This window comes from Bos indicus, chromosome 2 (assembly GCF_029378745.1).
Source record: "Bos indicus isolate NIAB-ARS_2022 breed Sahiwal x Tharparkar chromosome 2, NIAB-ARS_B.indTharparkar_mat_pri_1.0, whole genome shotgun sequence".
Taxonomy (NCBI): Eukaryota; Metazoa; Chordata; class Mammalia; order Artiodactyla; family Bovidae; genus Bos; species Bos indicus.
The window spans coordinates 115,370,041-115,397,848 of NC_091761.1; the positions used below are offsets into that span (position 1 = coordinate 115,370,041).

Below are 27,808 nucleotides of genomic sequence, written 5' to 3' on the forward strand. Positions count from 1 at the left end.
TCATCTCTGTTGTAACAAATTCCAGTAAAGGCGAGTAACAGACAGCTTCTTAGTGCTGTCGAGAAGTTCAGTAAAACAAGAACGAATGTTTTGTCCTTGGTTTCTATAACATCAAAGTCATTGCAGACTTTAGCAAGGGATATGGGATAGGAAGGCCTGGGTGTGCTGCAGTCCATGGAGTTCGCGAAGAGTTGGACACAACTGGGCAAATGAACAACAACATTTCCTTGACAGATGGAGGCAGGAGGCAGATATGGGCCTAAGGAATCAGTGGGGATGAACAAAGTGAGTAATTTATAGATGACAGGAAGGATAGGTAAGACAGGATGAGGCAGTGTATTCTGGGGGAGACTGGTTTCCTTGATGGCTCAGATGGTAAAGAATCTGCCTGCAGTGTGAGAGACCCAGGTTCAATCCCTGGGTCAGAAAGATCCCCTGGAGAAGGGAGTGATGACCCACTCCAGTATTCTTTCTTGGAGAATTCCATAGACGGAGGGGGCTAATGGCTACAGTCCATGGTGTCTCATGACTAAGCGACTGACATACACTTTGTTTAAATGAGAAAGACTTGAGCAAATGTAAAAGCCAATAGGAGGCTTGCGGCAGGAAGAGAAGGCAGAATAGCAGAGAGAAGGACAAAGCAGGGATGTTCTGTATTTGGTTTGCCTCTAGTTATTAATATGATGCTCTTTTCCCTAGGGTGTCATTGGTTTGAAAGGAGAAAAGGTAAGTGATTTGTGGCATGTTGTTGTTGAAAAATCTCTAACTGCACATATTAAAGGCACATCTCTTAATATATATCATTACAAATCAGATTTCATGATTAATTCAGAAATGATATTTATTCGTATTGAGCATCTTCTACTTCTTGTCATAAATATGTCTTAAGGAATGCAAGCTTTGCATCATCCTTTAGGAAAATAAGGTCTGGGGAAGGAGAACTGATCTTATGCTCAAGGCTCCAGATTCTAGGTCAGGAAGTGCCACTCATTTTGGTGTCTTGGGAAATGGTGTATTATTCTTGTGTCTTCCCTCTATAGCCAATGGTCAGTTTTAGACAACATGAAAATGCTTTGAATTCTTCAAAACAGAATAACTAAAAAATCCTATAGCATTTCTGTAAGTATATATCCTGGAAGCACTTTTATCCTTGAAACAGTATGACCTTGAATAATCATTTAAAGATGTCTTGAAGATAAAATGCTGCTGATGTTTGATGAATTTCCTTTTCAAGGGTGCTCCTGCTGAAGGAGAAGGTGTAGGCCTTGATGGAAAAGGTGACCCTGGGTTGCCAGGAGCTCCTGGATTCCAGGTACACATTTCAGAGAAGGTCTCTATCATTCTCCATCTCTCTCTCTGTCTCTTTCCACCTCTTTTTTTCTCTTCTTTCTCTCTCTTCCTCTCCCTATATCTTTCTCACCCTCTTAAAAATATTTTTCACATTCATGTTTCTCCTATTTATATATTTCATTTTATTCTAAAACTTTCACCTCATTATAAGAAACTACATTAAGCTCATATAAAAAAGATGCTTTTGTACATATGTATTTTAGTCTCTTCTCAAGTCTCAATCACCCAAGCTTTCTTCAATCTAAGGAGGAGTTTTCAAGGAATGGTTATGTTCCTTTTAGTATTTGTCAAAATCCAGGATAGGTTTGTATCCCACATTGAATGCGATTTAAAACTGTAATATTAAATAACAGTCCTATTGTAAAGTATGCGTGATAGTAATACTTTATTTAAATGCATCTTTCTCCTGCTGAATAGTTTGCTTTCTGATATCTATGCTTGTAGCCTGAGGGTGATCCAGAATAGATACAAAGAAACAGCTGTTCCCCCGAATATCCTTTACTTCCTGATTCAAAGGAGTCTTTTGATACTAACTTTCAGATTAATTAGGGCTTCCCTAGTGGCTCAGAGGGTAAAGCCTCTGCCTACAATGCGGGAGACCTGGGTTCAATCCCTGGGTCGGGAAGATCCCCTGGAGAAGGCAATGGCAACCCACTCCAGTACTCTTGCCTGGAAAATCCTATGGACTGAGAAGCCTGGTAGGCTACAGTCCAAGGGGTCGCAAAGAGTCGGACACGACTGAGCGACTTCACTTTCACTTTCAGATTAATCAATCATAAATATCTTAATTCAGAAATACATGTAGAAATTCCTGAGTAGAGGTTGGTATTTGCCTGAGCAAGTCAAAGAGTTTGAGTTAAGGTTGTTGAACGTCCATCCAGTGAGCCATGCCAGCTGGTGATGGATGGGCTGCCAAACTGAACAGTGATGCGATTAGAAGTCATCAGAGAATTTTACTTATTTACTTATTTTCGGCTGTGCTAGGTCTTTGTTGCTGCTCTCGAGCTTTCTCTAGCTGCGATGTGCAGGCTTCTCATTGCAGTGACTTCTCTGGATGTGCCGCACAGGCTCAAGGCGTGCGAGCCTCAGCAGTTATGGCACACAGGCTGAGTAGTTGCAGCTCAAGAGCTTATTTGCCCTGTGGCGTGTGGGATCTTCTCAGATCAGGGATGAAACTCGTGTCTCCTGCACTGCAAGACGGATTCTTAACCACTGGACCACCAGGGAAGCCCAGTCGTAGGCTTTTGAGAAAAGACGCAAAAGTCGATAGCTCTTCGTTTGTTTCTTGTTTGCTTGTTTGTTTCCTTAGGAAGCAATAAGGGGTCAGATGCTGAGGGCAGGGGATCTAGAAAGAGGAGACAGTAGCAATCTGGGACACGATGTATCCCTTAAATGTGTGTTGAGCATTGGCAATGTACTACAGTATGCTACTGCTAAAGGTATAAGAGTGGGACCTTCAGTTCTATAAGAAATCCCTCTTACCATCCACCTGCCAGTTAGGTACCAGGAGCTATTTAGGCTCTGGGATACCATAGTGCACAAATCCCCAAAAACAGTTTAACCAAAATTCTTGCCCTCATGGGACATGCCTTTTAGAAGGAGAAAATATTTCAAAATGTAAATTACTTCCTGTGTGTTGTGTTCAGTTCAGTTCAATCGCTCAGTCGTGTCCGACTCCTTGTGACCCCATGAACCGCAGCACGCCAGGCCTCCCTGTCCATCACCAACTCCTGGAGTCCACCCAAACCATGTCCATTGAGTCGGTGATGCCATCCAAATATCTCATCCTCTGTTGTCCCCTTCTCCTCCCACCCTCAGTCTTTCCCAGAATCAGGGTCTTTGCAAATGAGTCAGCTCTTCGCATCAGGTGGCCAAAGTATTGGAATTTCAGCTTCAACATCAGTCCCACCAATGAACACCCAGGACTGATCTCTTCTAGGATGGACTGGTTAGATTTCCTTGCAGTCCAAGGGACTCTCAAGAGTCTTCTCCAACACCGCAGTTCAAAAGCATCAATTCTTCAGTGCTCAGCTTTCTTTGTAGTCCAATTCTCACATTCATGTGTGTTGTGTTAGATAGTAATAAATGCTGAGGAGAAAAATTAATGTTGGGTTGAGGATAGGAAGTATCTAGGTTAGAAGGAGTGCTGTGGCTTTAGATTGGATATGCAGGAAGGCTCATGGAAAGGATAATGTTTAATTAAAGACAAGAAAAGGGAGCAGAAGTGAGTCATAGAGATAGACATCGGGGGAAAGAGGATTCTAGGCAGAGGGAATGCAGGTGGAAGGATCCAGAGGTAGGAGCATGCTTAGTGAGAGACAGAAAGAGAGGCGGGGAGAGGAAAATTTTCTAAAAATCTTAAAAGTCTTCTAAAGTAAAGCAAGTGCTTTGGTCATTTTTCTGGAAATAGTACCACCAGGATGGTGGTACCCCTATGTAGTACCAGCAAGATAGTCCTGGTAGTTATACATGGCACATGGCCTTTACTGAAATTAACTGCAGGCGTAAACGGGAAACATTATGCTCTGATTTTACTAAAATAATGTAAGGCATTTAACTAATGGACATTGTTCTTCAGTAAGAAGTAAATTTGAACTTACTCTAATTCTTCTCTTCATTTAAAGGGTTTGCCAGGCCTTCCAGGTTTTCCTGGACCTGCAGGTCCACTTGGCCCTCCAGGATTCCTTGTGAGTATGAAGCCACCATTGCAATAGACATTGTAACTAATAAAAGAATCATAGCTTAAAGATTTTAAACATGTTGTAGGTTTGGTGCACTATCTGCTGTAATTTTAACTGATGGATTTTTCTAGGGCTTTCCGGGAACCATGGGACCTCCAGGACCTAAGGTAGATTGCAATCTATATGTTGTACCAGCCAGAACATCCTAACCAATCTAAAAGCCAACTCAGTCTGATTGCACATGCAGGTCTCTGCCGGGGCTTCTCTTTGGGACTCACAAGAATCCCCAGCAGGGACGTGAACAGTTCTCCACCTCTTTCTTCTCCTTTCCCTGCACTTCAGTAACTTGATCTCTGATACAAAGAGTCTTAATTCAATTATATGGAGCTCCTTGTTGGGAAAAGAGCAAGGATTCCTAGTCTATAAGTTTCCATTTCTCATAGTCCTGCTGATCTCTCAGTACTTTATCTTATACATTTTTGTACTGGGCTGCTTCCCAAAACCAACCGATAACTATTTTCTAGTTATTTTCATACTAGAAAATAAAAGATGACTGTTCATGTGCTCATTAAACAGGGTCCTGCATGTCTTTCTGTTACAAAAGCCAACTGTTAGGATTGGGGAGAAAAAAAAAAAAAACTTTTTCTTCTATCTTCTTAGGTTCAGTGACTGGGTTAACAGGAGAAAAAAGGTTGATTTCATATGCATATGGAGACCTCACAGAAATGAAATGAAAACCCCAAAGAAGCAATCAGACCCAGAGGCTTGTATACCGTTTTAACAAAGGGTGATACATTTGTGGTGAAGTATCAAGACATAGGAAGTGGGTTGTGAGCTTCTAGGGGCAACAAATTGTGGGAAGGTAAATATATGGGGGAAACTAGTGGAAGATAAGGGTTATTTCAGTGAAGTTTGTTTATGCAGGTTTAAGCTGGTGTTGTCTCCCATGATGAGTTGTCTTCTCTTCTGTGCACAGGAGAGGGGAGGGTGACACATTCACACGGGGAAATCTGTGCCCAGCCTTGAGGCCCAGGGAGAGAGGAGAGAACTTTTTCTGCATTCCCTGTTTCTCAAATGCCTTCAGCTCAAAAAGAGTTCTTCTGCCAAAGTGGTGTATTTTGGAGCTGGATAGTCTGATCTCCTTCATTAGTTAAAGTTAAAAAAATGTTGAGAGAGGGCTGAGCCTCACCAGGAAATTAGTAGTGAACACAGTATCTCTTACTATCAGGTAAGCCTTTGTGTGTAGGGTACTTTCCAAGGTGCTTTCACATTTACTGTTTCATTGATGTGCGTGTATATACACACACGCAGACACACACATACGTTCTCTGTGAGATGAACAGGTTCAGGTTAAGTGAATCATCAAACAGTAATTGGCAGAACTAAAGTTTAAAATCTTTTGATTCGTCATCCTGAGCTTTTCTCTGCTGCTTGTGGCCTAATGGGATGAAAATCTGCAAACTCAGAGGCAAAGAAACAAAGAGACATTGGTTGAAACGATAGATTTACTGAAGAGAGATGATTCACATTAGACTTAGCTCATGTTCTAACTTACTAGTGAAGTCAGGTTAGCTTTAATTCTGTTTTTAGTTCTCTGTTAAGTTTTGAATTTCAGAATCCTGAAGTTCAGCTACACATCCCTCTTATTTTTAAGACTAGAAAACAGGGCACCAGAAGTTATGTATCCAGCCAGCAGATTCAAAAGTAGCTGGTGTCTGGCTAAGCCAAAAAAAAAAGGTCCTCTGAGCCGGCTTCCTCCTCCACCCCACACCCTTTCATGCCATCACTTGCGTTTTTAAGTAGCTCCCTTCAACTTTCTGCACTTTAAGATCTCTCCTTTTAAAAGAAACATGTTGCCACTCTACTCCAAGCAATAAAGTAACTTTTACAGTCCTAACATTATGATTAAAATGTAAGTGTTCAGTTACAAACATTGGAACTTTAATGGGCTTAGACTGTATATTTGTATTCATTAAAAAGATAATTTGGTTTTGTCTTTTCTTACAGGGTCACATGGGTGATAACGTGCTAGGACAGAAAGGAGAGCGGGTAATATATATACTGTGGTTTATTTGTGGGCAAAATATTTTAGGTTCCTTAGTAAACAACACGTTTTATAATGCCATTTGCGGCAACATGGATGGATCTAGAGATTGTCATACTGAGCTAAGTAAGTCAGACAGAGAAGGAGAAATATCTGATGATACCCTTATATGCAGAATTGAAAAAGTAATGATACAAATGAACTTGTATACAAAACAGAAACAGACTCACAGGCTTAGAGAAGAGCTTATGGTTGCCAGGGAGAAGGATGGGGGAAAGGGATGGTTAGGGGCTTTGGGATGGACATGTATGCACTGCTGTATTTAAAACGGATTATCAACAAGGACCTACTGTATAGCACAAAGAATTCTGCTCAATGTTATGTGGCAGCCTGGATGGGAGGGGAGTTTGGGGAAAAAAAATGGATACATGTATATATATGGCGGAGTTCCTTTGCTGTCCACTTGAAATTATCACAACATTCTTAATCAGCTATACTCCAATAAGGTAAAAACAGAACAAAAAAGTCTGAATAACCCAGATAACCACAATGGTGTGATCACTCACCTAGAGTCAGACATCCTGGAATGTGAAGTCAAGTGGGCCTTAGGAAGCATCACTAGAGAGGTGATGGAATTCCAGCTGAGCTACTTCAAATCCTAAAAGATGATACTCTTAAAGTGCTGCACTAAGTATGCCAGCAAATTTGGAAGCTCAGTTTTCATTCCAATCCCAAAGAAGGGCAATGCCAAAGAATGTTCAAACTACTGCACAATTGCACTCATTTCACATGCTAGCAAAGTAATGCTCAAAATCCTTTAAGCTAGGCATCAACAGTATGTGAACTGAGAACTTTCAGATGTACAAGCTGGATTTAGAAAAGGCAGACGAGCCAGAGATCAAATTGCCAACATCAACTAGATCATGGAATAAGCAATAGAATTCCAGAAAAACATCTACCTCTGCTTCACTGACTACACTAAAGCCTCTGACAGTGATCCATCACAACAAACTGTGGAAAATTCTTAAAGAGATGGGAATACCAGATCACTTTACCTGCCTCCTGAGAAATCTGTATGTAGGTCAAGAAGCAACAGTTAGAACCAGACATGGAACGACTGGTTCCAAATCAGGAAAGGAGTACGTCAAGGCTGTATATTGTCACCTTGCTTATTTAACTTATATATAGAGTATCATCATGAGAAACTCCGGGCTGGATGAAGCACAAGCTGGAATCAAGATCACCGGGAGAAATATCAATAACTTCAGATACACAGATGACACCACCCTTATGGCAGAAAGCAAAGAGGAACTAAAGAGCCTCTTGATGAAAGTGAAAGAGGAGAGTGAAAAAGTTGGCTTAAAACTCAACATTCAGAAAACTAAGATCACGGCATCCAGTCCCATCACTTCATGGCAAATAGATGAGGAAACAATGGAAACAGTGACAGACTTTATTTTGGGGGGCTCCAAAATGAAATTAAAAGACGTTTGCTCCTTGGAAGAAAAGATGATCAACCTAGATAGCATATTAAAAAGCAGGGACATTATTTTGCTGACAAAGGTCCATCTAGTCAAAGCTATGGTTTTTCCAGTAGTCATGTATGGATGTGAGAGTTGGACTGTGAAGAAAGCTGAATGCCAAAGAATTGATGCTTTTGAACTATGTATTGGTGAAAACTCCTGAGAGTCCCTTGGACTGCAAGGAGATCAAACCAGTCCATCCTAAAGGAAATCAGTCCTGAATATTCATTGGAAGGACTAATGCTGAAGCTGAAACTCCAACTTTGGCCACCTGATGTGAAGAACTGACTCACTGGAAAAGACCCTGAAAGATTAAAGGTGGAAGGAAAGGGGAATGACAGATGATAAGATGGTTGGATGGCCTCACCGACTCAATGGACATGAGTTTGAGCAAGCTCCGGGAGTTGGTGGTGGACAGGGAAGGCTGGCGTGCTGCAGTCTATGGGGTCACAGAGTCAGACATGACTGAGTGACTGAACTGAACTGAACTGAGAGTGTACTGTGAGAAATTCCAGGCTGGATGAAGCACAAGCTGAAATCAAGATTGCCGGATGGAATATCAATAACTTCAGATATGCAGATGACACCACCCTTATGGCAGAAAGCAAAGAGGAACTAAAGAGCCTCTTGATGAAGGTCAAAGAGAAGAGTGAAAAAGCTGGCTTTTAAAACTCAACATTCAAAAAATGAAGATTGTGGCATCCTGCTGCTGCTGCTGCTGCTAAGTCACTTCAGTCATGTCCGACTCTGTGCAACCCCAGAGACAGCAGCCCACCAGGCTCCCCCGTCCCTGGATTCTCCAAGCAAGAACACTGGAGTGGACTGCCATTTCCTTCTCCAATGCAGGAAAGTGAAAAGTAAAGTCGCTCAGTCATGTCCGACTCCCAGCGACCCCATGGACTGCATCCTACCAGGCTCCTCCATCCATGGGATTTTCCAGGCAAGAGTACTGGAGTGGGTTGCCATTGCCTTCTCCGATTGAGGCATCTAGTCCCATGCAAATAGATGGGGAAACAATGGAAAGGGTGACAGACTTTCTTTTCTTGAGCTCAAAAATCACTGTGGATGGTGACTGCATCCATGAAATTAAAAGACACTTGCTCCTCGGAAAAAGCTGTGAGAAATCTAAACAGCATATTAAAAAGCAGAGACATTATCTTGCCAACAAAGCTCCGTAGGCAAAGCCATGGTTTTTCCAGTAGTCATGTACACGTGTGAAAGTTGGACCATAAAGGCTGAGCACCAAAGAACTGATGCTTTCGAACTGTGGTGTTAGAGAGGACTTGAGAATCCCTTGGACTGCAAAGAGATCAAACCAGTCCATCCTAAAGGAAATCAGCTCTGAATATTCATTGGAAGGACTGTTACTGAAACTGAAGCTCCAGGACTTTGGCTGCCTGATGCGAAGAGCCAGATGCTGGGAAAGATTGAAGGTAGGAGAAGGGTACGACAGAGGACGAGATAGTTGGATAGCATCTAACTATCTAATTCAATGGATATGAGTTTAAGCAAACTCCAGGAGATGCTGAAGGACAGGAAGGGCTGGAGTGCTGCAGTCTATGGTATCACAGTGTCAGACACAACTGAGCAACTGACCACCAACAACAAAAGACTTACGAATACACATTTTATTTACTAAGTCACATTGAAACCAAAGCATTTGCTGTGTCTCAAGTTTTGTTTGCTTTATTTTTTAGGTAAGAACTAAAGAGGAAATGTAGATCTCTTAAGCTTTTTTGTAATTCCTGAGTGTGTTTGTCTTCAGGGTGTGAAAGGATTGACAGGACCCCCTGGACCACCAGGAACAGTTATTGTGACTCTAACCGGCCCTGATAACAGAACGGTAACTCTTCTGTGTTATTATTAGGCTCCTGCCTTCCCCTCTCTGCCATGAGGCTCTGTGATCCCTTACCTCTTTTATAAGCTCTGTCACCTAAGTCCATTTTCCAGGTGGCCCAGTGGTAAAAAAATCTACCTGCCAACTCAGCAGACAAAGGTCCAATCCCTGGGTTGGGAAGATCCCCTGGAGAAGGAAATGGCAACTCATTCCAGTATTCTTGCCTGGGAAATCCCATGGACAGAAGAGCCTGGCGGGCCACAGTCCACAGGGTTACAAAGAGTCGGACATGACTTAGTGACTAAAAACAGTAACAACACCTAACTCCAGTCCAGCCAGCCTGGGTCTCTGGATTTTATTCTTTTCCTGTCTTTTACTCAAGAACTGGAAAACATGAGGTGGAGAAGACCCAAGGCAAGCCACTTTCAAGACTGTTGAAGGAGGAGCCTCAATCTAATTTTGCTTACCCTTTATCCTCATCCCTCTCACTGTTCCTAACACAGGCTGGGTTTTCAGTGTGTATTTTTGAATAGGTGGTAACACAATGGGTGTATGTCTCTGATCCAACTGGATGGTGGTTTTGCTATCTAGTCACTCAATCATGTCTGACTCGTGACCCCATAGACTGTAGCCCGCCAGGCTCCTCCCTCCATGGGATTCTCCAGGCAAGAATACTGGAGTGGGTTGCCATTTCCTTCTCCAGGGGATCTTCCCAACCCAGGGATTGAACCTGTGTTTCCTGCTTGGCAGGTGGATTCTTTACCACTGAGCCACCAGGGAAGGGTGGTAATGGCCTAAAAATAAGGGTGGAGTGTCATCATAATCAAATGGGATGTTTTTACCCTGCCATTATAACCCCAAGACACTGTGGCCCCCATTCCTCTCCAAGGACACCATGACTCTTATTCTGAAATTATCAGGTCCTTTTTGCTCTCACATTGGGGTAGCTGGAAGGACTGGGGAACAAAATTGAATCAGATGCTCAGAACTGCATCACAGCATAATACCCCAATCCTAGACACTAGGTTGATCCTGAAATGTCTGGGACAGGTAATAGGGAGTGAGAGGGAAGCTAATAATTTTCCTGTGGATTAACTAAGAAATTGGAGAAGGAAATGGCAACCCACTCCAGTATTCCTGCCTGGAAAACACCATGAACAGAGGAGCCTAGAGGGCTACAGTCCATGGAGTCAAAAAGAGTCAAACTAGACTGAGTAACTAAACAAACTAAGAAGTAAACATAAATCATTTCTCTTTTTTAAAATTATGATTAATTGTTTTGATAATACCTTGATTGCAATATAATTTACATGCTGTGATTTTCACCATTTTAAAGAAGAAATTCATGGATTTTCATTACAATTAATTTTTAACAGCATTATTGAGGTATAAGTCACATAACATATAATTTACCCATTTAATGTGCAATTCAGTGGCTTTTAATGTATTCACAGAGTTGTGCAACTTACTGTGGGCATTTTAGAACATTTTCATCACCCTAAAAGAAATACCTTAGCCATCACTTTTCAATATAATTAACTTTTAATGATAGACGTTATCAAACAAAACTGATAAGTTAAAACACGGCGAAGTTCTATATGACCAAAATAATAACTCTCATTGAATACTGGAAAAAATATTGCCTGAGGAAAATAACTGAACTTTTCAGAATTAATCAACAAAAGTATATTTAATAAAATCTAAAGCTTTATTGGCTGAAAAATTGATTTAAAAAAATCTTATCTTGAGAACATTAAGAGCTGGGAGATTTGACCCAAGGGATAAAAATTTCTTTTTTAAAAAAATGATGTTTTTGAAAATTATATTTTTACAAAATATTAATAAAATGTGATAAGGCCAAAACAAACCTGATTATTGACTCAAATCCTCATTATAGCATTTACTCAGAAAATAATTGATCTCAGTGAAAATAATTTCAATATATTAAAAATGAGAGTAAAATATATTGGAAATGATCTGATTATGCTTATAGAAAACTGATTCAGGAGTTAAATTAGTTTAATATAGTTTGATCTAAATTACTTTCTTTTTTAAAAAAGAGACTGTACAAAGGATATATTGTACAGCACAGGGAATACAACCAGTGGTTTATAATATAAATGGGGTATAATATACAAAAATCTTAAATCACTACATTGTACACCTGAAACTAATATAATATTTGTAAATCTACTATTTATTCAGCCAAATCTACTATACCTCAATTCTAAAAATAAAATCCAGCACACAGAATGTTTGAGTATCGTTTCAGGGGGTTAACAGGTATAAAATTCAAAATGTGAGAAATGGTGATATGTTAATAGGAGGTATATATGTAAGTTGAAAATCCAGTTCATTGGACAGCTAGAGGACTTTTCCAAATGTAGTCGATAATATCTTGTTTGCTCTCTTTCTCATGACCTCAACTTGTTTTTGTGACAGGACCTCAAGGGAGAGAAGGGAGACCTGGGAGCCATGGGACAGTCCGGACCCCCTGGACCCTCTGTAGGTCACTTAGAATCATATTGTTCCCTTGAAACTAAAAGTAGAAACTTGGAGCATATTTTGATGTATGACCTACCTTTAAGGCTTAATATTAGCTAAAGCGTGATAGCATTTTACTGCAGGGATCATAAATACTAGAATTATCTTATGGCCGCTTCTAGCTGAAATCCCTGCACTGTTTTATATGCACCCTCTGTCACCCATCTTGTGATTTATCTTCAGCATCTGATTCTATAGCATCTGTTTTTAACTTGATATTCATAAATAAAATGTCTCACTTAGATAACCCATCATTTCAAAAATTTTAATGGAAGGGAAAAGTTAATAAAAATCGATGTAAGTCAAAGATCAGTAATTTACAAAACTTGACCTAACTCTCATTGATTCAGGGGCCACCTGGAGAATCTTATGGATCAGAAAAAGGTGCTCCTGGAGAACCAGGCCCACAGGTGAGTTTGGAAATCAGTGTCGTGTGCAGCCTAAATTAATGGAACCCAGGTCTTCTACATTGCAGGTGGATTCATCTGGGCCACCAGGGAAGCCCCAAATTAGTCAGTACTCAGGACTTTATAGGTGGCAAGTATAAGATGCTTAGGGCTTCCCAGGTGGCGCTAGTGGCAAAGAACCTGCCTGCCAACACAGGAGACATGAGACTCCCTGGGCCAGGAAGATCCCCTGGAGGAGGGCATGGCAACCCACTCCATCATTCTTGCCTGGAGAATCCCCATGGACAGAAGAGCCTGGTGGGCTGCAGTCCATGGAGTCACAAGGAGTCGCACAGGACTGAAATGACTTAGCCCATAGTACCCAGCATGCAGCACTCTCATTGTTTAAAAGCTAAAAATCATACACTGGGAAAAGTATATTTTTTCTAAGAAAAATATTCAACTAATGTTGTTTTTAATTTTATGATGGAAGGTAAGTACCATAATAGTTAATCCCATAATAGTTAAACAGCTCTGTCTCTTTAAACACTGTAAAATTCCTTTTATATGTATATTTAGATATAGACACGTCTGCAGTTCAAGGAGTTGCCAACATTGCAAATAAATACATTGACTGTGAACGCCTCTCTCTGAATTTTCCTGCTTACTTCTCTGCTCAGCGCTTCCCTGATTTTCTTTCTAAGCTTGGATGGCTAACTTTAGTTTAGCCAGGACATGGAAACAACATGTGTCCATTGACAGATGAATGGATAAAGAAGATGTGGTACATATATACAATGGAATACTGTATGTGTGCAAAGTTGCTTCAGTCATATCTAACTCTTGCCTGGAGAATCCCATGACCTTCCCTAACTTCCCAATCTCACTGGCTTCTGCCTTTCCTGGCAGAAGAAGGTCATCGTCAGTTCTGCAATTAATAGCTTTTCCTTCTAATAACTGAAGGAAACCTCAGTTAGGCTTTCTTGCCTAAGATCAAGAGATTGTATCATTTAAGTTTTTCGTGTTTATTAAAGTATCCATAAGTTACATGTTTTTCTTTTGTTTTTGTTTTAGGGAAAGCCTGGAAAAGATGGTGCCCCTGGTTTCCCTGGCACTGAGGTAAAGTCATGAAGTCATGACTTGGTCCATTGAAGTAATGAAAGTCAGTCGTATTAGACCAAGAAGGGTTTTTGAGAGTCAATCATGGTGGGCTACAGTCCGTGGGGCTGCAGATATGGAAACAACTGAGTGGCTGAGTACGCATGCACCTTTAGTGTTACGCCCTCTCTGTGGAGAGAGGTCATCTGAACACTCTTCCCCGCCCCCCCAACCCCACCAAAAGGAGTTTAAAGCATTTTGCTTGCTACAGAAGAAATTGATTATCAGTGTGTCTTCTGATCTCTTCACTTTGCTCTTCTCTTAGGGAGCCAAAGGAGACAGGGGTTTCCCTGGGTTAAGGGGTGAAGATGGCATTAAGGTAATTCCCTTCCTGACATCTGCTTTCAGCTTTTATTATTGGTTGGGTTTTCTCACCATTTTCCTCCCCACATCCTGAAACTCAATGCAAGGAGCTGCAGTCAGAGTTCAATAAAATACCTCAGCATATTTGTTAGGAAGAAAGGAGAGCTGTGGCGGCTTTATTTAAACACTTGAAGGGAAAGATGTTAAACCTGTTCTGTGTAGTGGAAGCTGGCTTAGGACCAGTGGGATTTTAGCTTCCCATGAGAAAGGAGTTGGAAGGGACCTGTAATTGGAGGAAGTATCAGCTCATCGGAGGTCAAGCATGGTCTGAACCCTGTGAGTCTCAACCTGGGTCACGATGAACTGAATGGTCATCATTGGTGAACTGTGGACTGTGTTTCACATCAACTTATTTCTACAATTGCCTACAACCCATGGCCTGGCTTCCCTGTGCCTCTAGTCCAGGTGCGAACAGGGAGAGCATGCAAGGATGCAAGCATCCTTTGAAGGGAGTGATGTGGAGGAAACCTAGAGAACAAGAGCCACTTCTTCCAGACCTTATAGATAAGATTTCTGCCTGAGATATGGCCCTCCAGGAAAATAATCAAAAGTCAATATCCCTTTCGTGCTAATTTGACTTGTACGTTTCATAGAAATGATATCAGTTTTAGCATAGATTTGTTTAACTATGCTTTTTGATTTCTAAGTATACCTAACATGTAAATACTTTTGATTAGTGTGCTCATAATTTGTAACTGTCTTTCTATACAGGGGTGGAAAGGAAACTCTGGCCCTCCAGGATTTCGTGGTCCAGTAAGTGTAATGAAGGACAATATTAACGTTATGCTTGATCAAGTCTTTCCAAATATCAAGGAAATTTTGAATCAGTGTCCCTTATTAACTGCTATGATAGAGATTATAGTATTTACCTTTTTATCAATTTAGGGCCAAAAAAATAGCTGTTGTCATTATTTGTCCATTCAGTAATGGACAAATATTTTTATCTGGTCCTACTTGGTCCCTGGAATGTACTAGCAATGCCCATCCTGGGCTGCAGAGAAGAAAAAGCCTTTGTCTAAACAGGCCTGGCCTAAGATCATCCTGCACCTTTGAGTAGCATAGGAAGGCAGCAGTGAAGGACAGGTCAGGTCCTGGGGGTGTGGGAGAAGGACTTCACCTTCTGGGCCCTGTTATGACAGCCCTGAACTATGAGGCAGCAGCAGCTCAACTGTGGGTTGAATTCAGGGCCTGCAAAACCCAGTGACCGCAGCCCAAGCTTCCTTGGTGGCTCAGATGGTAAAGAATCCACCTGCAATGCAGGAGACCTGGATTTGATCCCCAGATCAGGAAGATCCCCTAAAGAAGGGAACGACAACCCATTCCAGTGTTCTTGCCTGGAGAAATCCGTGGACAGACGAGCCTGGTGGGCTATCTTCCATATGTTGCAGAGTCAGACATGACTCAGCAACTAACACTTTCACTTTTAAGCTCCTTAGAGGCAGGTGATCCTCCTTCTCGAGTGGACATGGATTTGATGTCCGTCAGCTCCTGGCAACAGGGTGGCCACGCTGTATATAGTGACTCTGTAGCTTGAGGAGATGAGTGTGAATGGGACCCAGGCTCTGAGTTCCGGTACCTTCTTTTGCTGCCTCAAATGACGGTGGTTCTCACGTTCAGAGTGCAGAGCAGAACTCCCATTTAAGACCTGCAGGTGTGACAAAAAGCTCCCTGGTGGCAGAGGAGTCACTGGGGGAGTGTGTTTGTGTCCTCCTACAAATGCAGTTCCCAGACCCCCCAGGCCAAGTAAGTTAACTCAGTAACTGAAGGAGGGTCCCAGAAATCAGCTTCTTTACCTTGCAAGCAAATGATTCAGATGACAATCCCAAGATCCTTTTAAGGGGTTGCTGGGAAGATGAAAGGCTATTTTGTGAAAGTACTTTGCCAATACTTGGCAGATACATACATATCTTGATGGATTTTATGATGGAGGAGTTTATTGCACTGTTACTACTATTATTATTATGAATTCTTTTTTTTTACTTTATGCATACAGTTTTAACTACAAAGTTCTTGTTATAGTTCTTTAAACAAATCAGTAAACTAATTGGCCCCATGAAACATATGAAAAAAGTTTTTTTAAACTTTTATATTTCCATCTTTTTTTTTAATGCTCAATTCCACATAGTTTTGCAGCTACTACTGACTTCAGAGAAAGTTTTGCTTTGGAAGAAGATGGTTAAGGAAATGAGCAGAAGGTCCATTGATCACTTCAGAAATACTAATAATCCTCAGCCCTTGGACTAAGGAAACATTTGTCTGAAGATCAATGCTGTCCTGAAATTTAGAGAAACAATGAAGTATTTTTTTGATGTATACATCCCAACGTACTTTGAAATAAATTTAGTCCACAGGACAAGCATTAAATATTTTCATTTAAAAATGAAATAGAATAAAAAATATCAGAGTTGATCATATGTTGTAAGAAGTTACTCTTTTGTAAAACTTTAATTTCTATATACATACTCACACATATATAGATATGTATATATATATTTAAGAGTGTGTATATGATTTGGGCTACATCATAAAATGTATTTCTAAATGAAAGCCCATGAAATATCCACTGTCATGATACCAGGTTAACTTTTAAATTTATCCATCCCATAAAACTGCCATGTTTTTCTAACACATAAGCCTGTGAATTCAGGAAAACAAGGAAAGTATCATTTTAGTCAAAAAATATGAAATTGAAGTAATTGTATTTGGTGAGTTACCATAAATAGCTATCTTTTTTTTTTTCAATTTCATTTTCCTTTAAGACAGAATATTATGACGCATACCAGGAAAAAGGAGATGAAGGAATTCCAGGCCTACCAGGGCCCAAGGGAGCTCGTGGCCCGCAGGGTGAGAATAATTTTCTTCCTGAAGCATTTGCTGATCATCGTGTGTCTTTCATTCATGGCAAAATGTGTTTCTAGACCTAGAATTTGCAAGAGGAAAGGAGCAGTCTCCTAATGTTCATAGGTGATGGTATTTTTTGATGTTTCCTAATTTTCATATTTTCCTAAAAAAATCCCTTAGGTGGTATACAGCAGACAGTAACTGCTTATCTTTATGCATAATTAAATATCTTTAAACATAACATTCATATCTGATAGGAAGACATTAACATAGCCAGAGGGCAGGGAGAGGGAGTGTCCAAAACCAGCAGTCCCAGAGGGATTACAGAAGAGAAAATGCAGCCCCAAACAGCTCTCATTTGAGCAAATCTACACAAATAGGGACAAGAAGGGACTGAAGCCCTTGGTTCCTGATTTCCAGGACCATGAATTAAAGTCACATTGACTTATATTCTGTCCCTTTTGATGGGTTGAGATAATCTTGGCTAATAAGCTCTTATATCTCACTGCACATTGAAATCCCCAAGAACTGCTGAATAAGAACCATGTCCCCATTTCTTCCCCATGATTCTGATGTAATTGCCTGGAGGAGGGCCCTGGATACTGGCAGGTCATAGAAGCTCCTTAGATTAATTCTAATGTGTAGCAGGCTTGAGAACCACTGATCCAGGAAAATGATTGATATAAATAAGATTTCAAAGGAGAATTTTATTTAAATGTATAAAATTCTCATTGTTTTAAACAAATGGACAGATAATTATTAGACAAAGGTTTTAAAAAATCTGATACGCTCACTACAAGTTACTAATATACGTCAAAGAGTTAGAACCCTACTCGGTGTTGTAGCTATAAGTGGTCTGAGATGGATCCAGGCCAAACTTGAGGTTGTTGACAATTTCAGCTATTTGATCTTCTGGCCTCTGAATCATCCCAGCAAAGCACTAAACACAGAACAGCTCTTAGGAAATGTCTGTGAGTTATCTGAGGATGATAAAGCACTATAGTTTACTTAAAAAAAAAAAGTATAGTTGATCTGCAATATTATATTGGTTTAAGGTGTACAACATAGTGATTCAATACTTTTGTAGGTTATACTCCATGTAAAGTTATTAAAAACTAAGGGCTGTATTTCCCTGTGCTATACAATATGTCCTTATTGTTTATTTATTTTATACATAGTAGTTCATGTCCCTTAATGCCCTACTTCGCCCCCTCCCTGTTTTTGAGTGTTAGACATCTAAGATGAACTTAGTTTCTTCTTCGCAGTTTGTCTAAATGACTGAACTTTTCTCACACTTACTTATGTGAGAGTACAGACAAAGTATGAAAAACGTATTGGTAATTATCATTATATTGCCATCTAAGATTTCAATAACGGAAGGAGGGGATATTTCTATCTTTGTGAACAATTACTGTTATGTGTCCTCAGGTCCCAGTGGTCCCCCTGGAGCCCCTGGAAGTCCTGGTATGTACATGTTTCTCAGATACCAATACAAATACTATCAAAAGGAAAACATGCTGCTTTCTAATGAGTTTGCATTATTTGCATAAGAGTGATGTTTCATTAATTGATATACAAGTGTTTCCAACTTCTTCATCATTAACTTTGGGACCTTCAGAGGAAAAGGGAGGAAAGCTGACACAAAGTGACACAGAAATGCTCTCTTTCACTTCTCAGTAGTTTTAACTACTGCTGAGCTGCCCAGGTAGCACTAGTGGTAAAGAACCCGCCTGCCAACACAGGAGACGTGAGAGACGCCGGTTCAGTTCCTGGGTGGGTAAGATCCCCTGGAGCAGGGCATGGCAACCCACTCCAGTATTCTTCCCTGCAGAATTCCATGGACAGAGGAGCCTGGCGGGCTATAGTCCACACGACTGCAGAGTCAGACACAACTGAAGAGACTTAGCACGCATGCATTTTTAACTGTCAGGCAGTAACTTTGGTGTGGGAGCAGGAGGCTTGAAACTCAGAAAAAGGCACAGAGAAAGAAAAACATTAATTTCGTGGCAATTAGGTTGGTTAAGGTGATAGTTTTCATAATGTGTCACAAGTTGCCTAAGGAGACATAGATTACAGTTTTTATATTTTAACATATATTGTTTGTGGTACATACACAATTCTGTAAAGTGTAAAAATATTCATGAGTCATTAGAGTGGTTGCCTCTTGAAAGAGGAAGAAGAATAGGGTCAAGGATGGTTAGTTAAGGATTAACTACAGTGGCCTCAGTTTTAACTGTCATTCTGTAATGGGCCATCTTGTCAAAAGGAAACAAAACAAGAACAGAATAGCAAAGATTTGATAAAGCCTTGCATTGATTATATTTCTTTTTTTTTTCTATACTATGCTGTATATTTTAAAAATAATTTTGAAAATGAATTAAGACAAAGAGAGTGAAGGACTATATGTACATTATGATTTTATTGTAAAAGAAAAGAAAAAATGTATACATATTATGTGTACTTGCATATACATGGAAAAATATATAACAAACTCTTAACAGCAGGTATTTCTTGAAGGTGAAATGATGCAAATGGAGATTTTAGAGGTCCGACCAAATATTAAGAAAGAGCTCCTTCCAGTAGTCTTCCCAGGTGGCTCAGTGGTAAAGAATCTGCCTGGAATGCAGGAGACACAGCAGACGTGGGTTTGATCCCTGGGTCAGGAGGATCCCCTGGAACAGGAAGTGGCAACCCACTCTACTATTCTTACCTGGAGAATTCCATAGATAAACGAGGCTGGTGGGCTACAGTCCATAGGATGGCAAAGAGTCAGACACAACTGAAGCTATTTAGCAAGCAGCGCACAAGACAATTGGCAGAAATAAACTTCAAACGGGCTTCCCTGGTGGCTCAGTAGTAAAGAATCCTCCTGCCAATGCAGTAGATGTGGGTTCTATCCCTGGATCAGGAAGATCCCCTGGAGAAGGAAATGGTAACCCACTCCATTATTCTTGCCTGGGAAATCCCATGGACAGAGAGCTATAGTCTGTGGGCTATAGTCCATGGGGTTGCAAAAGAGTTGGACATGACTTAGCAACTAAACAACAACAACAAAAGTTCAATTACAGTTTTCTCTTTCTTATTTGAGACACTGAAAGATAGGCATCTTCTAGTCTCTAAAAACAAAATTACAAAATATTTAGCATGTATTGAGTAATTTCTTCTGAAATCCGTTTGAATCAAGAGATTACAGTGAATCCCAACTTGTTTCATTCCCTTGTAATAAAGCACATAAGTTACCTTGTGGGAATGGAGTGGTCTGAGCTCTGCTGTATTGTGGTGGTTGAACCAGGTCACAGGTGAGGCAGAGAAGAAAATTCACTTTGTTTCATATGCTCTATATACTTTTCGATTGTACAACGTTTACAAGACTATCTCCCTTTTGCAATTGAAATGCATATGTTAATCAGGGGGAACTTTTTAAGTACAATAAATGATTATTTTTTCCAAGGGTCATCAAGGCCTGGCCTCCAAGGAGCCCCTGGAGTACCCGGTGTGAAAGGAAGTAAAGGGGAGCAAGGGCCCCCAGGAAAGACTGCAGCAGGGCTTCCGGGGTCCCCCGGCTGTCCTGGTTCTCCAGGTCCTATGGGGTTCCCAGGACCTCCAGGCCCACCAGGTAAAGATGCTTCATGGCGCCCTTCTGTGCACGATACCCAATGACAGAGGTGTGCCCATGGGGGCAATGAGCCTTACATGCAGCTTGGCCATCCGTGTGGATCTTAGGTGTTATCTTTCCACTGGTGTTTCATTTTATTAGCTGCCTGTAAAAGCGTGACTGCTTGGCAAGATCAGCCCAGCAGTAGCCCGAAGACAGAGAGAGAGGCAGGGACAGAGGAGTGGAGCAGAGAAGGAGTGACTGTTATCACGTTGGCCTAGGCCAAGTGCAACGTCTTATTCAGTTCCTGGAGACTATCTTCCAAGAAGCTGTATAACTTCGTCTCAGGATACACTTTTCCTGGGGACCAAGAGGCAAAAGTTTATCTAGGGATAGGACTAACACCCTACCACCATCACACACACACACACACACACACACACACACACACACACACACACTTCCAGACCCTGTTTCCATGGCTTCCAGGCCATCCCATGCCTTGGCATCAGCAGGAAAGCTCCAGAGCAGGAAACTATAGGTGAGCAACGTGAACCGAGGCAAGATGCTGCCAAGTAGAGTGGATCAGAAACCTCAGAGCTGCCGCCCAGAGGATGTGAAATGGTACCTGGAGGTTCTGATGAAGTTGTCCTTTTCTCCCCATCCTATGACAGAGCCACTTCACAAAATGTGTTGGCTGATAGGAGTCTAGAACCTCAAGAACATACACATCACTCCATGTATTTTAAAATGCCTTTCCTGGCAGGTACCTAGGAGGTCTTGTTTTATACTCAGCCCTCCTACTAGCCTTAAGAATCTTCCAGAGATCTTTTTAAGAAAGGAGGAATCATTATTTATAGACAATATTATTAAAATGTAAAAATTAAGAAAATAATCTGGAAACCTTAATAAAGAAATTCAGTTAAGTACCTAGTTATATGAACAATATTAAAAAATAAATAAAAGGAGTTCCCTGGTGGTCTAGTGGTTAGGACTTGACGCTTTTACTGCCGTGGCCCAGATTCAATCCCTGGTCAGGAGAACTAAGATCTGAGAAGCTGAACGGTCTAAATAAATAATAAATAAAAGCTTTCCTCTAGGCTAACAACCATCTAAGAAATTATCCTACTAATAGACATAATGTCTAAGAACAAATCTGTTAAGGAGTGAATCTATGTGGAAAACAAAGCAAAACTAAACTAAAATGCTTCCCTATATGTCAGGGCTCTTAGCCCTCTGGGTTTTTTTCCCAAATGTAGGTTTTGTGTCCTCATTTTATTTCTGACAAGCCTGATGTGCATAACTCCTGAAGCTCAGGAATGTTTGAGTCAGAATCTGGAACCCGGGGCACCTGCAATAGAACTGCATCCTTATTAAAAAAAAAAAAAAATCGTGTGTGTGATGTGAAAGGAAAGCTGGTCAGTCTTTTCAGTTGCAGATAACCTTCACAAGATTCAACTTGCAAAACAGAGATGGGGAAATGCATATAAAATAAAGACATTACTAAAACACTTGCTAATTGAAAAAAATACTTAAATAAAAAGTTAGCTTTGGTGTTGTCTCTTTGCAGGTGGTATTGTTTTTCGCGAAGGTCCACCTGGAGTCGGTGGACTTCCAGGCCATATAGGGTCTCCAGGTATCCCAGGAGTCGGTGGACCCAAAGGTTAGTTCAGTTGGTGATGTTCGATCAGAATGAGTCATTCTCATCACCTTCATCATCACTTATTTTATACTTCCCAGAGACAGTGATCCCAAATAGCAGACAGTCACAGATGGCTTCTTTTCCAAAAGGATTACCTAATAGTATTTATTTCTCTGGAAATCAATCATTTATTTAGCACCTGTGCAATAAATCATTGGCTGTTCCTAGCATGTGAGTTTTATCCTGCACTCAAGGAGAGAAAAACTGAGATAGTAAATGTTTGTTACTGGGCTCTTCGGATTTCCTTTCTATAATGCAAAAAAAAAAAAAAAAGCTCAGATATGATAAGCAGATATAATAGATGAATTATTTTTATGAATATACATGTCCTAGATATGTATGAATGCATACATAATTTTCACTACATTAAAAAAATTTGGATGTAATAAATGATCATGTGGTTGGAATTTTCAGTCCTTTCTGAGGACTCGGGTTTGTGAGTGGGATTTTGAGTGATGCAAGTGTGTTCTCATTGCAGGGGAGCCAGGCCTCTTGTGTACACAGTGTCCTTGTATCCCAGGGTCTCCAGGCCCCCCTGGATTTCCAGGCTTAGAAGGCGAAAAAGGATTCCAAGGTAGGACAGTTTACACCCAAGTGTTTTTGCAAGTACCAGAAGGCTCTGCTCACTGGACAGAAAAAAAAATACATCAGATTGCTCAATGTCAGGATGTGGTCTATGTGAATTTGGAGGGAAACCTTCAAAAACACACTCTGTTAACATAAAGAAAGCCAAAAACCCCATAAAACATGGCATTTCCCTCTATTGCATTTTAGTTGCTGACTACCTGAGACAAGCCTGAGTGGAAAGGATGGGGCAAAGAACAGGGGAAGTATTTTTCTGCAGCTTCTATTTAGTACCCAAGTCTCTGGGGGAAAGTGGTGAAAAACCAAAAGGAAAGGAGGAGAGAAGGAACAGAAGGAAAGCTATCGTAGTTTTCCTACATCCCCAGACTCATCTCTGACCCAAGGCTTGAGATGCAGGTGGGCAGCTCATTGCTGCTGCCCAACCAGTTGTATTGCTATATTTTCCTTGGTTTCCTTACGTTTGAGGAACTACAGCTATAGCTTAAAGAAGATGCATAAATGGTAAAACTGTTTTAATTACTATAAAAGAATTCTCCTGACTCAAATCTTGCATGAAATAAAATATGAATAAACATTTGTTAATAAACTGACCTTAGATCCATCCAAAAGACCCTCTAAAGGGATCCTCTTTACCGAAATATTTAAATACCCAGAGGAACTATACAGTTGTACAGCAAAACGCAATTTAGCAACAGATAGCCAGAGCCTCAGAAAGGTTTTCCTCTTTGGACCTGGAGGTACACTTTTAGGAATTTATTGTAGAGGGAATTATTGGTTAAGTTTGCAGAACTAAATATGGGGTATTTATCATAGGACTGCTTACAACAGCTAAAATTGAGTAAAACAATTCAAATGTCTGAAAATAGAGACTTCCCTGGTGGTCCAGTGGTTATGACTTTGACTTCCAATTTAGGGGGTGAGTTCGATTCCTGGTCCAGGAGATAAGATCCCACATGTATCTCAGGCAAAGAAGCCAAACATAAAACAGAAACAATATTGTAACAAATTCAATAAAGACTTTAAAAATGGTCCATGTCAAAAAAATCTTAAAATAAATGTCTAAAAATAGCTGTTTGCTGAATAAATGATCTGGCAACCCACTCCAGTATTCTTGCCTGGAGAATCCCATGGACAGAGGAGACTGGTGGGCTGCAGTCCATGGGGTCGCAAGAGTTGGACACAACTGAGCAACTAAACACACGTGCACATGCACATGCACACCCACACAATAAGCTACAGCCATTTAAAGTGAAGCTATAAATCCATATTTATTGACATATGCATAGTATGACACCAAAAAAGTATATTATGAACTCCTATGCACTTATGGATATAAAATTTATGAGTAACACACATGAAAATTTTAGTGAATATTATCTTCTGGTGGTAGATTTATGCACGATTCTTATTCTCTTTCAGTATAATTTTTTTACCATGAATATCCATTACTTTTATCATTAGAAAAAAATTAATGTATTCCTTAAAATTATAAAGACAAGAATTTTAGGAAGCTAAAATTTGAGTACTTATTTTGAACATTAACTCTTTTTCCAGGTTTTTAACTTCCATTGTCATCCTCCACTGTGTTTTTTAAGATAGAAATTTTCTTTCTTCGAAGAAAACACCCTATTTTCCTCACACACTGCATTACCCTGGCTACTCCAAGTTTGTGTTCAATGACTGCTTAATAATTTACTGCTTTGCAGGAGAACCAGGGGCAGCTGGCATTAAAGGAAGCCCAGGGTCCCCAGGAAGTGCTGGTCTTCCAGGATTTCCAGTAAGATTTCATAGTTTTGAAGCTTTATTTAGGTTCAATTTGGAGCACTCTGGAGATAATGGTTGCTGTCCATGTAAGTTGTCAGTTTGGTGCCTCAGAAAGAGGCTTACTTAATAGTAAAGCACTTTGATACTTTTGGATTGAATGAATGAATGATGTGTGAATGAATAAGTGAATTCATGAATTTAGCATCATTTCAAATGGTATCTGAGACAGAAAGTAGATCAGTGGTTACCTGAGGCTGAGATTGGGAACAGGGATGGACAGCAAGTAGATCTGAGGGAATTTGGAGGGGTAATAGAAATGTTTTAACACTGGATTGTGGCGATCGCAGCTCAATGTGTAAATTTACTAAAAATCATTGAGTTGTAGTCTTACAAAGGATTCATTTTATGATCTTTAAATTATATGTCAATATAATTGTTAACAAATTAAAATCAGAAAGTTATATTTGGATAAATGCATTTAAATCAATTTATCCATGGATATATATTTTGGGGCTTCCCTGGTGACTGAGACAGTGAAAGAATCTGCCTGCAATGTAGGAGACCTGGGTTTGATCCCTGGGTCAGGTAAATCCTCAATAAAATTGTTAAAAATTTAAAACCAGAAAGTAATATTTGGATAAATGTATTTGAATCCAATTATCCGTGGGTACATATTAAAATTTACCAGTATTCAAACATAATTTGACTTATGATAATGGTGGCATCATATTGAATTATATTATTATAGACGTTGCATTGAATTATACTAACTGAATTTTTTTATAGTTTTGGAAGTACAAATAAAGCCAAAAACCTTGACATACTTGTGGGTCAAAGAAAGTGTCTGGAAAATAATTTATGTTCATTACAATTGAAAAGTTCTTACTGACATTTTTTTAAGATTGATAAGAACAACTGTACCCAATGCAATGGAGACATTTCTGTACTACCCTAGGGATTCCCAGGTGCTCAGGGTCAGCCAGGACTTAAAGGAGAAAAAGGTGAAACACCTCGGCCAGAGGGAGAAGTGGGTGCCCCAGGGGATCCAGGACTCCAAGGACATCCTGGAAGAAAGGGCTTGGATGGCATTCCTGGAACTCCGGGAGTGAAAGGATTACCAGGACCTAAAGGAGAACCGGTTGGTACCCAGCAACTTTTTCCAAATTACCTTCCTTCTGAATGAAGGGCTCTAAAGTTAAGACATCAGCTGGTCTCGTTTCAAAAAATTATTGGTCGTTCAGCACAGTTCATCCCTCAAACCAGAACAAATATTTATAGTATTTTGACAAAATAAATATGTAGCACTCAATATCTTTTTTTCTCAATGATTTTTCAGCCCAAATAAAATTCCACATTGACAATGATCTTGTCTCATACACAAGTAATAATTCCACATTTGTATCAAATGAGTTTATAAGGAAGTTCAGAAAATGATTAGTAACAGAAAATTTTAGTCAGTATTTTGGGGACATTGTTCATTCTTTTAAGTAAAAATAAATGCCGAAAGGACAAAATATTAATGTAGTCAAAAAAATCTAAAGTGTTGTCATTTACAGTATTTAAGCTTGTATAAATCCTGTCTTTTCATGTACAGAATCTCTCACATGTTCAAGTGAGAAGTTCTTACTGACCTTTATTTTTAAATGTCAATGAGGCAGAGGCTGACCACTTATCACATCTATTCGAGAGGTTCACAAGGCATGCTACCCAGCGTGTCCAAGGCTTATCAGTGTCATCCAATCAAAAGTGTTCTACCTTGAACAGGGAAACTTGGAAACAATTTAAAGCTTCATTCACAAACCCTTTAATATGAGAATATGAATTGACTCCCCAAATGTAGAAATGATATGCAATCTTTCCTACATCTTTTTGTGTAAAAAACCCTCTTTGGCCAGAGCAGCTAGTAGTGTCAATGTTTCAGATTCATCTTTGGCAAACTGCCAGCTGTCCCTCCAAGGAGGTAGTTATGCTTAAAAAGGGCTGGAGTACAGAATTCTTTTGTTCTAGTATTAATACAGTCCATGAAAGTGAAAGTTATAGTCACTCATTCGTGTCTGACTCTTTGCGACCCCATAGACTGTAGCCTGCCAGGCTCCTCTGTCCATGGAATTCTCCAGGCAAGAATACTGGAGTGGGTTGGCGTTCCCTTCTCTAAGGGATCTTCCCTTCCTGAGGATCAAACCTGGGTCTCCTGCACTGCAGCCAGATTATTTATCATCTGAGCCACCAGGGAAGCCCAATACAGTCCATATGATACTCTTATTTGCCTCTCCCTATTTTTTTTATTAGTTCTTATTATGTCCCAGAAAATAAGGGAGTATCAAGGAGCTGTTTTGAGTCTTACACCCTGCCGTCATAAAAGAGGGACATTGAACAATGAAAGTGGTGCAGAGGGTAAAGAATCTGCCTGCAATGTGGGAGACCTGGGTTTGATCCCTGGGTCAGGAAGATCCCCTGTGGAAGGGAATGGTTTCCCACTCCATTATTCCTGCCTGGAGAATCGCATGGACAGAGGAGCCTGGCAGGTTACAGTCCATGGGGTCGCAAAGATTCAGACACAACTGAGTGACTAACACTTTCACTTTCACTTGGGGAGAAAGAGGAACTTCGGTTATTTTGTCAAATTCAACTTTAAAAGATACGACTCATTTTCAAAGCTAGAGATGATGAAATTAACAACAACAACAAAGGATTTAAGAAAAAATACAGACTCAATATCTCCTCTGTAATGAAGATACCTGGTGAAAACCAATCAAATGATGATTTGTTGTACTGGGTTTATTTTAGAAATGTGACATTAACATGAATGTCAACTCTGATGCCATTTGCATCGTTGGCCAATTTGAGCTGAGTTTTCTGGGCTGTTACATGCATAGCATCGCATTGTAGGACATCTCAAGTGGGACTTGAGAGAGTTAATGACATGTTGCTGGATCCCAAAAGGCAGGAAACAACAGACATCATTCAGTGCTTGTTTTAGAAACAATGCCTTCAATAACAACTGCCTTTTAATTCAGGATCTTCTCAATGATGACCTAACTGGTATTCATATTCATGTGAGATTATGTAAGGAGATACTGGATGAATCACTATCCAAACATATTCCTATTGATACAGGCCCTGAGCGGTGAGAAGGGGGACCCAGGTCTTCCAGGGGATCCTGGTATCCCTGGGTCCCCAGGACCCATAGGACCGGCTGGACCATCAGACTATGGACCACAGGGAGAGCCTGGTCCAAAGGGAGCCCAAGGACTTCCTGGAGCCCCTGGACCACCTGGAGAAGCCGGTTGGTTAGTTTTCTTTCCAGTCCTGTTTTCCTGTGGAGTGGGTTGATGGTTCCTAGAGCTAGACGGAATGTAACTACTCCAAGACTAATGAATATATAGAAACTTACTTCTAATAAGAAGACTGTGTCGACTTGTAGACTCTGGGAAA

The 27,808-nt window shown here is 40.3% G+C and overlaps 1 protein-coding gene across 1 annotated transcript in view; it reads left to right on the top strand.

The window, feature by feature from the left end:
• Nucleotides 1-27,808, top strand: part of COL4A3 (collagen type IV alpha 3 chain) — a 163,540-nt gene that overhangs the window by 94,150 nt on the left and 41,582 nt on the right. Inside the window, exons 8-26 of the mRNA XM_019977803.2 lie at nt 700-726; nt 1,235-1,312; nt 3,975-4,037; nt 4,163-4,198; nt 6,039-6,080; nt 9,364-9,441; nt 11,878-11,940; nt 12,330-12,389; nt 13,440-13,484; nt 13,789-13,842; nt 14,598-14,639; nt 16,646-16,730; nt 18,156-18,191; nt 20,179-20,343; nt 21,893-21,985; nt 22,503-22,598; nt 24,316-24,386; nt 25,329-25,511; nt 27,491-27,659. Coding sequence (XP_019833362.2) covers nt 700-726; nt 1,235-1,312; nt 3,975-4,037; nt 4,163-4,198; nt 6,039-6,080; nt 9,364-9,441; nt 11,878-11,940; nt 12,330-12,389; nt 13,440-13,484; nt 13,789-13,842; nt 14,598-14,639; nt 16,646-16,730; nt 18,156-18,191; nt 20,179-20,343; nt 21,893-21,985; nt 22,503-22,598; nt 24,316-24,386; nt 25,329-25,511; nt 27,491-27,659 — 1,486 coding nt within the window. The remainder of the gene's footprint in view (nt 1-699; nt 727-1,234; nt 1,313-3,974; nt 4,038-4,162; nt 4,199-6,038; nt 6,081-9,363; nt 9,442-11,877; nt 11,941-12,329; nt 12,390-13,439; nt 13,485-13,788; nt 13,843-14,597; nt 14,640-16,645; nt 16,731-18,155; nt 18,192-20,178; nt 20,344-21,892; nt 21,986-22,502; nt 22,599-24,315; nt 24,387-25,328; nt 25,512-27,490; nt 27,660-27,808) is intronic.